The sequence below is a fragment of the Echiichthys vipera genome, assembly GCF_963691815.1.
Source record: "Echiichthys vipera genome assembly, chromosome: 18".
In the NCBI taxonomy this organism is placed as follows: Eukaryota; Metazoa; Chordata; class Actinopteri; order Perciformes; family Trachinidae; genus Echiichthys; species Echiichthys vipera.
In genome coordinates this window covers 5,802,281-5,817,808 of record NC_139843.1, presented here as the reverse complement: position 1 = coordinate 5,817,808, position 15,528 = coordinate 5,802,281, and the positions used below count along the sequence as shown (strand labels likewise).

General features: G+C 43.7%; 1 protein-coding gene across 1 annotated transcript in view; it reads right to left on the bottom strand.

Annotated features, from left to right (window-relative positions):
* The window catches only part of tanc2b (tetratricopeptide repeat, ankyrin repeat and coiled-coil containing 2b), a 183,963-nt gene that overhangs the window by 81,260 nt on the left and 87,175 nt on the right, over positions 1-15,528 (bottom strand). Inside the window, 2 exon segments of the mRNA XM_083933114.1 lie at positions 7,494-7,673; positions 12,734-12,805. Coding sequence (XP_083789240.1) covers positions 7,494-7,673; positions 12,734-12,805 — 252 coding nt within the window.

Below are 15,528 nucleotides of genomic sequence, written 5' to 3'. Positions count from 1 at the left end.
TGAATGGTTGTCTGTCTCTGTTCGTCTCTATGTGTCCTGTGATAGACTGGCGTCCTGTCCAGGGTGGACCCCGCCTCACACCCGATGTCAGCTGGGATCGGCTCCAGCCCCCCGTGACCCCGACCCCGGGATAAGCGGTTGAAGATGATTTATGTTCAGTAGTTTCAGTAGGATATCCTATTTATTTTGATTTTATTTGTTTAAATGTATTCATTTTTTATTTATTATTATTATAATATCATACTCATTTTTCCATTTTCTTTCTATTATTTTATTGTTTTTTTAAGTTTTATTATATTTTTTTTTAGAAATGTATGAAAATCCACAATTTAAATTAATTAATTTCATATCATTAATTAAAAAAAAATGCCTGTTTCCAAAGTCAAGAGTTGAGTTTCGTGTCGAATAATCTCAATATTGAGTAAAACAATTGGGACTTTTGCCGTTCTATCTCTATCACTCCATTACTGTAAGCACCAGAGAGACAGTATATATTAGATATACTCACATTAATGCGATAACTGCAACAAGAGTGGGAGGAAAAATTGGTGTAATAATTGAATCAAGCTGATTCTCAGGTTTTAAGGGCAAAAGCAATTTTCCACCTTCATGTAGCAATCCATAGGGAGCGAGTAATCGTATTGATTACTGTCATTAATTAGGGGAAAGCGGTCTAATCTGGGGAGAGATGTTGAAATAATTCCCTTTAAATGTTTCAGAGTGATGCGGGGCCAATCAATCAGCCGGGTCGACGGTCTCCGGCGAGCATGACACTTGAGCGAGGAGATTATTAAAGAACAAATAGGTAATCGGTGATTATAACTCATAACAATCAGCCACTGAGATACATCTCTGTGACAATGAGCAATCATCTGCACTCTTGGATAACAGCGGACTAAAATAGGCGAGGTGAACGCGGTAATGCATGCAAGATGAAGGAATGTTGCACATCTGAAACAAACGGAGAACACATGTTTCCATGAGCGCACAGCGGGAGGCAGAGATTATATCATGGCTGAGGAAGAAAGAACATGTCCATTGAGGAATCGCAACGGTTTGTAATTATGTAACAAACGATGTCTATCCAGCAGCTGATCCAGAGTGGAGCCGAGTATTTAAATCATTCACCACAGTATAAAAATACTCTATTACAAGGAACTAAGCTCAGAATAGTTACTTAAAGGTTGAATGTGTAGAATCTTTATTAAAAGCTATATTTAAAAAATAATAATAATACACCCATGGGGCGTTTTGATCGGTACAGAATGAAAGTATCGCTTTTCTTTAAAAAAATATATTTAGTCTGAATTTATCTTTTAAAAGAATGTTGACGGGTTTGACAATGACTTTCTGTCCTGTTCTGTTTCCATTGTAGCAGCCAATAGCGTTGGGCGTTGTGGGTATTCAGGGTTGTCTGTTGTTGGGTGCAGCTACTGTCGGCTGGCACTGGGTGAAATGGAGTTTACCAATCCTGCAGCTGCTTATTTGTCCCAGCAGCTGAGTGAGCGGAGACGGGCAACAACCAGAGTCCATACAGGCCGAGCATTCACTCCATGGACTGATAGAAAGGAGTTAAACAGCATTAAAACGCACGCCCAAGTGGCTACGTTTCTCCTTGATTGGTAAGCTAACTTTCGTCTTTACTTAGCTGGAACGGCTAACGCTAATGGCTAACGCTAACTGTCAGTCAAACTCCTCTAATCCTTGTTTTTGTGGTGTGATACGCGGAGGGGACAGGTTCAAACAGACTCCGTCTCCTGTAGGCTGCTGGGCCAGGTCTGACCAACCTGGCAACCTTATGTTGCTGACAGATGTTGGTCAGTTTTGTTGTTGCGACTACGATCTTGAGACACTAGATGCTCATTCCCCATATTTAACCTTTAAGTAAAATTACAGAAGTATTCCGTATTTTTAGTACCCAAATGTTGCTATTTATTAAACCTTTTTGCAGGTAAAACCGTGTGCAGGAGTTCACCTTTATTATAAATAAACATTTTAAAGATGTTGGGAACGGGAACGGCATCGTCATGATTGGACGACTGTCCTTGAAGTTGTAGTCTGGCCGTCAGTATTTTACTGTTTAAAAGTGATGGGGAGAGGGTTATTGTTTTGACTAATAAGAAATTAACATTTATAACACCATCCTTTTCGAACAGGTTAGATAAAATGACCAATATAATCATGATTACAGGACAGGTACTAATGCTCTTTATATCTCTTCACGCATAAGTGCGACTGTGCGGTGCTATCCCTCTACGTGAGGACTTGACTCACTCAAGAAAAAAGGACTCGAGACTTGAACCGAATGACTCACAGAGTGACATATTTGCTGTATAGTATCTTTACTCAGCCGTACCTTGCTCAAGTGTTTGCTTATTGTTATATGTTTATGTAAAAAATATCTATGTGATCTTCTCATAGAGGGATTAAAAAAGACAAATGCGGTAAAAACAAGGAGTTACCAACGACACCTGAAATGAGTCAACGGGTAGAGTTTGCCTCCCGCCTTCCTCGCCAGTCTTTCTCTCCCGTTGACCCCTCGAGCGTCTGAGGGCCCCCTTGAGAGTCTTCATGCAAGCAGAGAGGATTAAATCAGGAACTCAATGATTCCCTGAAAAGGTCAGGGCTTTCATAGCGTTTTCATTCTATCAGAGCCTTGAGCTTGAATAGCTCGAGTCCTCCCCAGCACCATCACTCTGCCACAGGAGGGCAAAGGCAGGCTGCGGTCGGCAGGGGCCCCCAGGGGAGAGGAGGGCGGGGGGTGTTGGGGATCAAAGTGCTGCAGCCTTTTCAGACCTGCTGCTGTTTGCTCTCATATGCCACCTCTGCCATCGCCGGCATGGGAGGGGCTCTGCCCTCTGACACCGGCACACATAGACACACAAACACACACAAGCTTGGCACCGTCACGCTGTGCAGGAAGTGGCGCTGGGTTGAATTAATTAAAGGGTGAGAAAGCCAGGGTGAGTACAATCTGGTGCTCGATGCCACTTGAGAGCAGACGCAGGTCTTTGAGGACTTGAAGAACCTCGGGGGCTTTTGTGCATGTTGTTTTGGAGTCAAACCCGCTTATGCAAGAGCGGTTTAGCTCCTATACCTCATGAAAAGACGTGAAGGACAACCGAAGAAGAGTCCAGTATGTAAGGGAGCCAATTACTTTAGATGGTGTTTAGATTTCACTCCTGTAGCTTAGGGCTGAGCGATATGGCCAAAATCTTATATGCTGACATAAATACACATATATAAAATGGTCATCTTGTACTAAACATGTGTAAAATTAAACACTAGGACATCATCTGTGTATTTTAGAGAGGGGATACATTTAATGGCAGACTGAAAATAGCAGAAAATACAGCCTGAGATCATTTGTATCCCCTCATAACTTTTGCTAGCCTCGTGAGACCATCCTGGATCTCGCAAGCTCCATTGTTTTGCTCACAGATCAGTCTGGTAACGTGCGGAGAGAAGATTTGGACCCGTTTGCCAAGCGAATGTCCAATCAGCGTTAGTTTTTAGGCGGATTTGAGTGTGACGCAAGGCATGCTAATCCGACCGGATTTTGACACATTTTCAGACAGCGGTAGCCCTAATTCTGTTAGCCGCTTGCTAACTCTTTTTTCTCTGTAATCCTTCTGTTGAATACGGACCTGGCTCCTGAAATTGGGCCTTTGATCCTTAAATTCGTATTACACAAACGGAAAATATCCTGTACCGACATGTTGTGTACTTTCTGAGCTTTGCCTCGACGCTGTTAGCACGTCATACTCTTCGTTGATCTGATCGGTTGATTTGGTCCGACAGACAGATGGTTTATCCAATCAGCAACCAGTATTTTTCGGCCCTTCCCAAAAGATCTGCAAATGAGAGTTGAGCAAATGCGAATCATGCAAATCAATCCATCTGGCGGAGTCAGGTTAAACTTAGGAAACTAGGAAAGAAGAAGCTTCTCCATATTTACCAACGTTATTAGTTATGATTATGTTCTTTTTGTATGCTTTTTTCATGTTTAATGACTTATTCCCTAGAAACGTATGAGCACATCGATGGTAAACACAAGAGTTAAAGTGGTTCTTTGTGGAGAGACTCAATCACATTTTACAGATCTGTCGATTAAACCATGTTGATTCCACTCAAGTTCCCAGATGGTGTACAGATCTCAGCCTTGTACAACATCATACTGTTTTATTTTGTTTTCCTATCAGAGACTTAATTATTAAAACAGACTACAATAAAACACACAATAGGTGGTGGGACAAGAGACATGAATCTGGAAGGATTAACACAGTGATGAGCTAATTCCGCCAAATAAACACCAACACTTAAGACGTGGGCAAATTATGCAAAGGCAAAACAAATCAGACAAAGCTGAAACGCAGCGAGTGCACAGATGAGACATACAGGATATTAAGAGGATCCCTAATTCCCCAAGTTGCAATCTAAAAATACAAAGCAGCCTTCACAACAAGCAGCGGCACCTGACTGGCATAATATAACAAGCCAAGTGACGGCATGTGTGACAATACTGCAAACAGACCTCTCCCTGCGTCAGCCCTGAAATAGGAATAGTACAAATGAGACAGCACTGCTGTCGTTATTGATGAAGCTATTCTTGAACAACACGCTCGTCTGTGACAGCCATCAACACACACACACACACACACACATATACACGTCTACAGATTCACTTTGATTCACACAGATTAATGTGTAGACATCAAATTAGGCTGTCATGAATATGAAGTATTGGAAATCAATGGAGCAAAGACGGCTTCTCAAACAGCAGAGAGAAGCAAAAGCAAAAAGTGTGATGAAGTCAGCTCAGTCTAAGGGTCTCGTTTAGCATGGAGTATAGGCTATCTTTCCTGGGATCCACACAAACAAAACAGCTCATCTCATTCATTAACTATCAAGTAAACTGTCATCCTTTACTGACATTAAGCCACACAGAGTCCACCTTAAGAATTCATAACATAATTCATAAAGTAATTCTTAATAAACATAAGTCATTGAAGGAATGACCTAAACTTATATATTTTGTATCCATCCTCCTTTTTACACATTTAGGTCCAAGAAAAAAAGGATATTAACACACATTTCTCTGCCGAATTCTGCTTTACACACACTTCAGTTATTCCTGACATGTTTGAAGACGTCGCTTTGACATAATGATGAACCCATATTTTTAATATTGAAAAACTTCACGAAGGCACGCACATCCAGACGTTAAGTCCACTTAAGGCTCCTTTCAGACAGCCCTCTCCACTCGCAAACCTCCCAGGACTGCGCCCGCAAAAGCCTACAAGTCTACAGGTGCAGTGAAGTCCACATATTTGGATTCAGCCGTATGCCGCGTTCACAAAGCCTCCGGCAGCTCGGGCGTTTTTCCGCAGGGTTGTCCGGCGGTGGGATCGTCACTTATGGCCCGTTTGTGTGACGCCCTGTTGTGTTCTTTAACCCTCCAATGTAGCACTTTGTACTTCACTTAGGCTATAGTGTTCGGTCAGATTGTTCGCACTTGAAGACGGCTTCATTTCACATAGAAAGAGAGGAAGAGCAGAGATCCAGGGACTGTGGAGCTTGTTGCTTGTATCAACTGTTACACAAACTCCCAAGCAGCTAAGTCATTGTGTTTTTTTATCCTCATCCTTTAAAACTCTCCTGTGGCATTGATATAGGCATTTACTGTTGACTGTACGGGACTCTCACACCGCCTCAAAACAGACTGTGACAAATCTGATTACATTGGCCACCACAGCGTGACGTGTGGTCACGTTTCTCCAAAAGCTGAGTCCATCTTAACATTTCACTGCAGCCCGCTGCGCAGCCTCAACACACTACCCCATTAAAAGCGAACAGGAGGACGTTTTCACCGGACTGCCTGATCTGGTGTGAATGCCCACCTAAAGTGTCAAGTCCTGCCCCCAAAAACCTGCCTCTGCTGGATGCTGTCGGCCACACAGAGCCCTCCTACAGCGCTGTGGCTCACCCAGGGGAAATGATCAGTTTCCCCTTTAAACACCCAAATTTTAGATGCCTCAGAGTGTACATGATTCTGTGTGATGTCCAAATCCTGATTCCCCCTGGCATAGCAGAAACGGTTAGAGATGTAAAGTAGCTGAGAGGCTGGTGCACCCTAGTGGCGACTGCAGAATCAAGCTTTACAGTCCTTCACACCCACTCTGCTCCTGTGTGGAGGCTGCACACAGATACCGGGTGAAGCTGCTGAATGTCAATATTTAATTTCTCATTTTTTGAAAGCCGGCACAGCTGTGAACCCGCCCTTTATCCACGCTGCCCTCCCTGTGCACCAAACACAGCGTCATAAAAGCAAAGGGAACATGACACACACACACACACACACACTCATAACCCAGTTAATGGGGAGACAGGGAGGCAGGTTCCTACATTCTCTGAATGTCAGGGATGAGTGTGGAAGGGAAACGATTAGTGGTGGCAGATAAAGAGCGATAAAGGAGGAGCAGAGCCGACCACAGCTCCCAGTCCATCAGCTGTTCTTGGCTGGTGGACGTGATAACAAGAATTGGAAATTGCAGCGTTTGCCGCAGGCCGGAGCTTTATGTGTCTACCCAGAATTAGTGGGTGAGTAATATACCGTAAGTGATTATCGGCAACCATGAGGGCGGGAAGTAGAAGCTGCTAAAGATTAGGGGGTAAGTTGTCAACTATTAAATTAATCACAGACTATTTTGATAATCGATTCATCGTTTTGAGTCGTCTTTGAAGAAAAAAGGTTTCTTTCCTCCTCCATGACGGTCAACTGAATATCTTTGAGTTGTGGACAAAACGAGACCCTCGAGTACGTCGTCTTGGGCTTTGGGAAACACTCATCGACATTTTCTGACATTTTCTGGACCAAAACACAAATGGATTCATCGACAATGAAAATTATCGTTAGTTGCAGCCCCTAGTAAGAAGTCCCTCCAATAAAAAATTCTTTCTTCTCTATTTTGCTGGCTAAAATAACTGCGTTTCACGGTTTTATCATTGTTATCGTCAATCAACGTTATTTTATTTTGGTAACCGCCCATGCAACCAACACTTTCACATTTTACTTGTAAGACGCTGCATCAAATGAGAAGATGGATTTTCTGTAAAGTAAAATAAATTAATTCAAACTGAGAATAAAGTGGAGTAAACGCAGTCAATTCTCCTCTCAAGTCACTCGATGATGAACATTCATCAACTTTTTGTGTTTTTTCTATAGTGATCCCCGATAAAAATGGTTCATCATCGCTCCACTCCTCTTCACTTTGTCTCATGAAATCTTTGTAATTCACTGATCCTCTGATTGGGTGCCCGGCCTCCAGGGCAGTGAGGCGTTAAGGGAGGCTGCATTAGCACAATGAGTCTAAAGGGGAGGACAGCTACAGGCAAGGATGTGCGTACGAGACACTGAACTGGACCACAGCTCTGTCCGCTGTGGTTTCATGAAAAAACTCTTCATGAATCAAACGTCACTGCAGTGTCTTTACCTGTGAGCTTCTTCACAGGCTGCAGCCTGACACTGATGGTCTGGTGGGTGAGCAGCGGGGAGGAGGGCAGCGAGCGGGACACGCCCTCCATTATACGAATGTGCTGCATGCCCTCGGTCATGGAGAGTGGGGGCACAGCGTAGTCTCCTTCAAAGGCACAGTCGCTGTCTATGCTGCCACCTGCAGGGTAGGAGGGAAAAATGAAACAGTATGAGATGCTTTTCTCTGCTTTCAACAGTGCATTCCTACGGAGGCCCTAAGAGGTCAAACATTACATACATTTTATATCCTGGGTTTTCCCGTGATAATGAGATAATACCTCAGTTTTCCAGTGGTACGAAGATAATTTTGATCGGTTTTCCTGTGATAACGAGTTAAATTAATTTGAGATCTGGAGGTATCAGTGTGGCAATGTTAGAGGAGCAGGTGAATATCGATCAACATCACATATCTCTTCAATCGATACCTGACGCAGGCTGAAATAACTTTATGCCCTTCTATTACAGATCATTTTCACATGAGTGTGCGTCATCTAAGAAGACTATCTTGTTACGAGAAAATGGAGAAAAATTATGTCGTCACAGGAAAACGGAGGTATTATCTCGTTGTCACAGTAAAACAGAGGAAATAAATTGTATGTGTATGTAATGTATGACCTTTTAGGGCCTCCGTACAATACATCTAATAACCTTCTAACACTATTGGGACGAGAGAAGAGACTTCAAGGAGACTTCATGGAGGAATGTGTGGTATTAACTATGTAAAAATTAATTCTGCCTCTGCATTTGTGTGTGAATTAATGAAAGTTACAGGAGCGTTACATTCTGTTGATAATTAACGAAATACTTCGCCCACAAAATGACCTTTTGAATTCCTAGAGAAAGTTTTGTTTTGTCACATGCTTTAACAGTGAACAGACAATTCAAATACTGAGAAAGTCTTGACGCCTTGAAGTAACAGGGATCCACGTTTAACGACAGCATAAGTATATCCAAACATCCATTTACAAACTCTATCACAACTCGTGCAGTACAATCCAAGCTTTGTTTATCCAGTCGTATGCTCTGTACTTCCCAAACACAAGCCTATTTTTGTGCAAGTACTGAGTATTTTCTCATTTTATTAAAAACTTTAGTGCAAAATGAACATACACGGGAACATAAAGCGTCGTCCAAATGACGTAAATAAAGACGTTAACGCGGTTCGGCTGCTGGTTTTTTGACACTTGGTGTGTTTACTGTAGGACCACAGTGCTGGATGCTGGTGTTTTTCATTTGTTCACCCCTGTAGAAAGCTTATGACGGACAGATACTGTGACAGTTACCTCAGCCTGCTCCCTGGATTGCAACGCCAGTATCGAGTGTGACAAGATTGGCGTGTGACCCAGAAGAGCGAAGTGCCCTGCAGGCAACACGTGTCGTTTACATTCACTGTAATAAGCTTCAGCCTGACCTCTGTACTGTTAGCCCCGCAGTAACACAATACCCCACAATTTGGATTTAATAAAAAAGGAGGATTTTCTAACCATCCGCGGTGTGTTTTTAAACAAACCCACAAAAAGAGCACAGTCATGATCACGAGAGTGCATTTTATTTACAGGAAGAAAAAGGGCCTTTCACAATGAGCCGTAATTACAGACGGAGCACAAACAACCACTCTCTTTCACTCGCCCACCCCCTTTTTTTCCTCTCATGCTTCAAAAACCACAAATTATGACAACTTTTTTTTCACTTCACACACACACACACACACACACATACACGCACACATTCCCCGGTGAACAAAACCCAGCCAGCTGTCTGTAAACATCCATTTTGTGAATCAGCTCTGGCTCACGTCCCTGCAGACTGTACGACCAACTGGTCAAGCAACAGTGTCGCATCAGACAGCAGCCGCCGCACTGAGACACGAAGCCATTATCAGACACTGATCCGTGACAAGTCTCAGAGGAAGCCTGTGCGATGGTTTAGGATAGGGTCAAATTGGCTGTTTTTGTAATGTAAATACACTCACACACGTTCGTGTCTCTCTGTGGCTCCAGAAGTGCTGGAGTCGGTCCATCCTTTCACAGGGGAATGTCAGTGCAAAAGCAAAAACAACAGCCAGAGCGGCGGTTACATCCCCGAAGCATGAAAATTCTCCTCATGTTCGCCGCGAGTCTGGTGTGAATACCGAGGGGGGACTTGGTATTCTGCAAGCAATTATCGTCCGTCGAGATCCAACGCAGCTACTTTAATGCATTCCAACATTAAATGAAAACACACAATTGTACTTATTGTTGACATCTCAGAAGTGGTGGGGAAAGTATTCAACGACTCTATTTAACTAAAAGCACCAATACCACACTCTGAAAACACTCCATTACAAGTAAAAGTCCTGCATTCCTGACATTACTTAAGTGAAAGTATGAAAAGTACCGTTTCTGCAGTCACATGTTCCCTGTCAGTGGTTTACTGTTATATATAATGCTTCTGGATTAATATTCCTGCTGCGTTAATGTGAATGTTGCATTTTACTGCTATATATGTTTAAGGTTTAACTCCTTTATATACTGTGGGGTAGTTCAATCTACAGCAATGCATCATATTCTGTAAGATCGCTATGTGTTTGTAGAGTTTCTGTCCAGTGAGAACTACAGATCTTTCAAAATGTAATTTTTCATGCTGTCAGAAAAACAGTCCTGCTTTCAGCTTTGTGACGATGCATTTTTCCAGCCGACCCAAAAAGCTTTTTTAAAGGAGTTTATATAGGAACACTTCATCCTTCAGTTTATCACAAACAATCTGCAGATACATGGTTTCCACTGGACAGGGAAGGGATTCAAAACCATCATCTGAAAAGTAACTAAAGCTGTCGTAGTGGTAAAATGTAATGGAGTAGAAGTATAAAGTTGCATAAAATTAAAAATACTCAAGTAATGTATAAGTATCTTCAATGTGTACTTAAAGAGGAACGTCTGTATATTTTAACCTGGACACTATTTGTTATGTTGTTGTGCCGCCTGTCAGCAGGCTAGGCAGGCAACCTCTTGGGACACCAGGCCAGTAAGGGGCCCCGAGGGCTGACACACTTTAAACTACAGCAGTGACAATGCATAAAGTTTGCAATGACAGTATGAGACCTGACCTCCCTAAGAGGGCCCCACCTGACTCCACCCACTCCTCTTCCTTTTTTTTTTTACTCCTGTTGAAAATAACGTGCATGATTCAGTTTAAACCGACCTGTAATGGTGAACAGACTCTAGAATGGCCTCTGGCTGGAGCCCGTCAGTGCACGTCCACTAAAAGTGCTTGTTGTTGCCATTTAGGGGTTCAGTTTGTTAATACCTGCCTGACAACATAATGGAAAGTACACTACAGAAGAATCCAAAAAGTTTAGCTTGATCCGGTCCGTTTGTTATTGTGCCTAACCGAGTCTCGCTCACGGAGAAGCCTGGTTCTAAAATCTCACGAGCGGTGACTTAACTCGTATTCACCCATGAAAATCTTTTAGATAACACTAAGCTACACTAAACTCTTCTACTCGTACTCGTTTTAACTCGGTTCTTTGTAGTTTTATACCTGTTGAAGGGCCACGTAGCCGCGTGCAGAGGGAGAGAAATAGACCAGGCGTGTAAAACTAGAGCTGAGCTGCAGGCCCGTGTCGCTGCTTCAATCGGAAACAATGGACGCGCTCTGCTGTGGACGTGTCACACCGTGTAGGAGTTTGACCGTAAGTCAACACTCACGGTTCGTAGTTGCAGCTCGTTTTGTGGCTTGGGGACTGCAGCGCTCTCTCTCTCTCAATAATGGACCAATTTTCCCATTAATCACTTCAGAACAAAACATGGAAAAATAAGGTCCAGGTTGAAAAATACCGAAGATCCCCTTTAAGTACAGTACTTGAGTTAATGTACTTAAAATCAACAGTGACACCAATTGTCACTGCAAAATTAAAAAACTTTTGGATTCACAATCTCAGCGCTTCATGCAAACTGTGATACGTTGAACCAGAAATAAAAAAGGTGCAGTTCAGGGTAAAGACGGAGGGTGGAGAGGGAGGAAAACTCTCTTTAGTGGTGAAAATCAGAGAACAAAAGTGGAGAAAAATAGATCAGCCGCGTAAAACTAGAGCTGAGCTGCAGGCCAATGTCACTGCTTCAATCGGATACAATGGACGCGCTTTTCTGCGGACATCCTGTGACAGACGTGTCACACCGTGTAGGAGTTTGACCGTTAGTCAACACTCACGGTTCGTAGTTGCAGCCTGTTTCGTGGCTTGGGGACTGCAGCGCTCTCTCTCTTAATAGTGGACCAATTTTCCCACTTATCACTCGAAACAGGTCCAGGTTGAAAAATAACAAAGATCCCCTTTAAGTAAAGTACTTGAGTCACTGCAAAATTAAGAAACTTTTTGATTCACAATCTCAACGCTTCATGCACACTGTGATACGTTGAAGCAGAAATAAAAAAAGGTGCAGTTCAGGGTAAAGATGGAGGGTGGAGAGGGAGGAAAACCCTCTTCAGTGGTGAATACCAGAGAACAAAAGCGTTGCGGGGGAGATGATGGTGTTTTATTAGGCGCTGTGATGAGAGACATGTTTAAGGGCCACTCCGTGCTCCCACATAAACATAAACACCTACTCGTCGAGGTGTTCGGGAAACATGCGAGGGGAGGGGAAAAAAAGGGCGGCATGAAATTATAAATGTCCAAAACATTTCCTGCCGAATTCAGACATTGTGATTGATAAACATCCACTCGTGTGCACGGCCTCTTTCCCTGAGAAGTAAGTGCAGACTTACAGGAGTATAAAATTCTCTCTCAGTCCTCTCTCCCCCGTAAATATAACTTCTTTCCAGAAGTCGTAAAGTTCTCTGCTATAAAGTCAAGACAACTTGGTCTCTATGGGGGCTTCTGCAGTGGAAACATTAAAGGGGAAGAAATGGAGTCTGGAAAGAGACCGCCAAGAGAGAAGAAGTATTACAGGAAAAAGGTAAAGGTGGGAAAAGAACTTGCACGCTGTTCCTCAGCAACCCCGACTCTCATTCACTCATGTAATACACATCCACGCCTGGGAGCAGCTGAACACACCCCATAATAAGAAACAGAGGAGAGGACACTTCTGGGGTGCTCAGAGGGCTTTTACAGACATAACTATATTTCATGAAACTGTGAGGGCAAGGCACCAATTTCAGCCCACTGCCTTCTCTTCTTTCTTTTTGACATGTAATTTTAAAAAACAAGTTCTTTGGTTTGCTTACCTTGGCCGACGTGGCTCAGGTGAGGGTCTAGACTGGGCGAGCGGGGGTCTGCCAAGTCCTCGCTCCCACCATCTGCGGAGGAGGAGCAGAAAGAGAAAGACAAGGAGTGAGCTCGGTGGGGCCGGTGGCGCGCAGAGGAGGCCAGCAGCAAGGCCACCTCCTCCTCTCCGAGCAGCCAGCTGTGGGACCGGAGGACCCCCAGCAAGCTGCTCACACACAGACCCTCCACGCCCTTCCTCGTGGGGCCCAAACGGCCCCTTATGGAGGCGAAGGGGGAGAAGGTGGACCGCGCCATCAAGCTCCGGGTCTTCCGCCTCCCCATGGTTGGTCTAGTCTGAGGTGTCAGCGAGCCTCTATCTCTTGGGCTTGCCCATGCAGATAACAAAATAGTTTACATTACAGCCACTGTTGCATGCAGAGTCCTGTGTGTCAGAGCTCACTGGGCTCTATGGTTCAATGAGCAAGCAGTAAAACAGTGGGCGTGTCCCAGGATAGATCCACATACGGTTAATGATATGAGGATCAATTACGCCCAAGGGAGCAGGCAGGCAGAATTAGCCACAGTAGATGGAGCTGAAATGAGGGGGGCGGCATCACGGAGCAGCACAGTCAGTGTCACCGGGGGATTGTTTCATAATCCTGTTCAAGTGTGGATGGATCTACAGTACTGTGAAAGCAAAACAGGCCTGTAGAGGAGGTTTGGAACAAATGCCATTGGAATTAAGTGAGTTACTAATAAAAACGTAAACTACCATTGATGTATGAAAACTGGACAGTGGATTGCATACGTGTTGACAGATCAAAGATTGCATTAAGAAGAAAAACATAAAGGCGTTTTATCGCAAAAGGATTATACGTTTTGGCAAGCCCCCCCTTACATTGTGTTTCAAGCCATCAGCTCAGAAAAACCCAAACAAATACTTGAGCATTATCTCTCCCATCGCGGATTCACCCACCGTGTGCCAGCAGCCGCGCAGCAGTCTAGATTGGCTCGCTGGTGGACAGATCGAGCTTGTCGATGGACAGATAGAATAAGCCGTGGGGCATGATTGTGTGAGAACTGGGCCAGCCTGAGATTGACACTGATTGTGGAAGAGGAGAGGATTTACAGTGTTTGCTCCATGACCAGAGCCACCATATCAGGAGGTGTCAAATTAACAGGCCCGCCAACAAAATGTGAAATGTTATGCATTCAAAAAACAACCACTCCACGCAGACAAATACGGATGCAACAGTTTTGTTTTCACTCCCGTTTTTCATGAATCGAAATAGAGGATTTAAGACTCGTCCTGCGCTCGCAAAAAGAATAGTTTTGTCATAAAGTGAGTATTTGACTTTGACCGTGCATCTTGCTGTGCTACACCTGTCGGGTGGATGGATCATTGAGGCGAAAGAGAGGCGCTCACTCACATGGATTTCAGAAAATGTGAGGGAATAATGAGCCTTTTGTATGCAAACGTCTCAGATCTTTCATTACAACTGGTGAAAAATGGCAGCGATCCAACCTTTTTTCGATTCTTGGTGTTTACAAACCCTGCAGCCAGCATCTACTCTTCCTGCACGTTCACAAACACCAACAAACCCACCAAAAATAGCTTCTCACCTCGTGTACCTGACGAGCCATGTCGTCTAGTAAAATCAATGTCGTGAAAATTCATACGGGTTTTGAAGATGATGCAATCTAGCTACAAGCCAACGGTTGCACACTGAGCCATGGAAAAACACATAAGAGTGTGATGCTGTGAGCGGAAACCTCAATGACACACCGTAATAGATTTTGTACACTTTCATATGCTCCTGCTGCGGATCTGATGAGCACCATCATCAGACGACTCCAGGAGCTGGAAATGTCGTATCTGAGGGGTTAAAAATGTAAGCGAATAGAGGGAAATAAAGCCGCAGGATTAGATACAAAAGATCACACAGTTCTCGGGTCTCATCTTCTTTAGATGTGTGATGATGTTTCATTTCAAAAACTTTCAGGATTCAGGAACTTTGTTGGTAAGGGCCGACGTCGGGAAAATTCACAGAACAGCAAGAGATTTGTTTTTTAGTGTTCAGAGAACAGTCGTGTGTGACTTAATTAAGAACCAGTTATGTGACCACGAAGTAATATGTGTCATATGTCCTGCCTCCTGCACTCTCTACCCAGGTGAAAACCTTATTCTAAACCCGAAGCAATTTCAGTCAAAAGCAACTGGACTTTGTTGTTTGTCTAGGAAGACGTTTCACCTCTCATCCAAGAGGCTTCATCAGTTTGTGTACACAACTGAAAGTCCCAGCCTGGTCCTGGTCCTGGTCCTGGTCCTGCGTACATGAACTGATGAAGCCTCTTGGATGAGAGGTGAAACGTCTTCCTAGACAAATAACCAAGTCCAGTTGCTTTTGACTAATTGCTTTGGGGATAACGATGACCTGGACACATGAGAATATTCTCAGGCTTATTCTAAACCAAACTAGTGTCTCCAGAAAGATAATATCCTGTTGTATGCCATATCCCTTCTTTGACGTAACACCCTTTCAAAATACTATTTTCGGGTCCAAACGCTTCAAAGAACAGAACAAACAGCAACAATGTGAAACTTTTACAAAATGACAAATCTGCTGTTTTGTTTTTTTACTCAAACAACAATCCTTTGACTAGCACAGAAGTCTAATAACAGACGACCGCTCGGATTTAGATCAGGGAGGCGGTTCCTCCCAATCGCGCCTCTCCAGGTGTCTCCATCATTGACCCCGACCCCGGATAAGCGGTTGAAGATGAGATGAGTTGAGATGTTCAAACAACGAGGAAC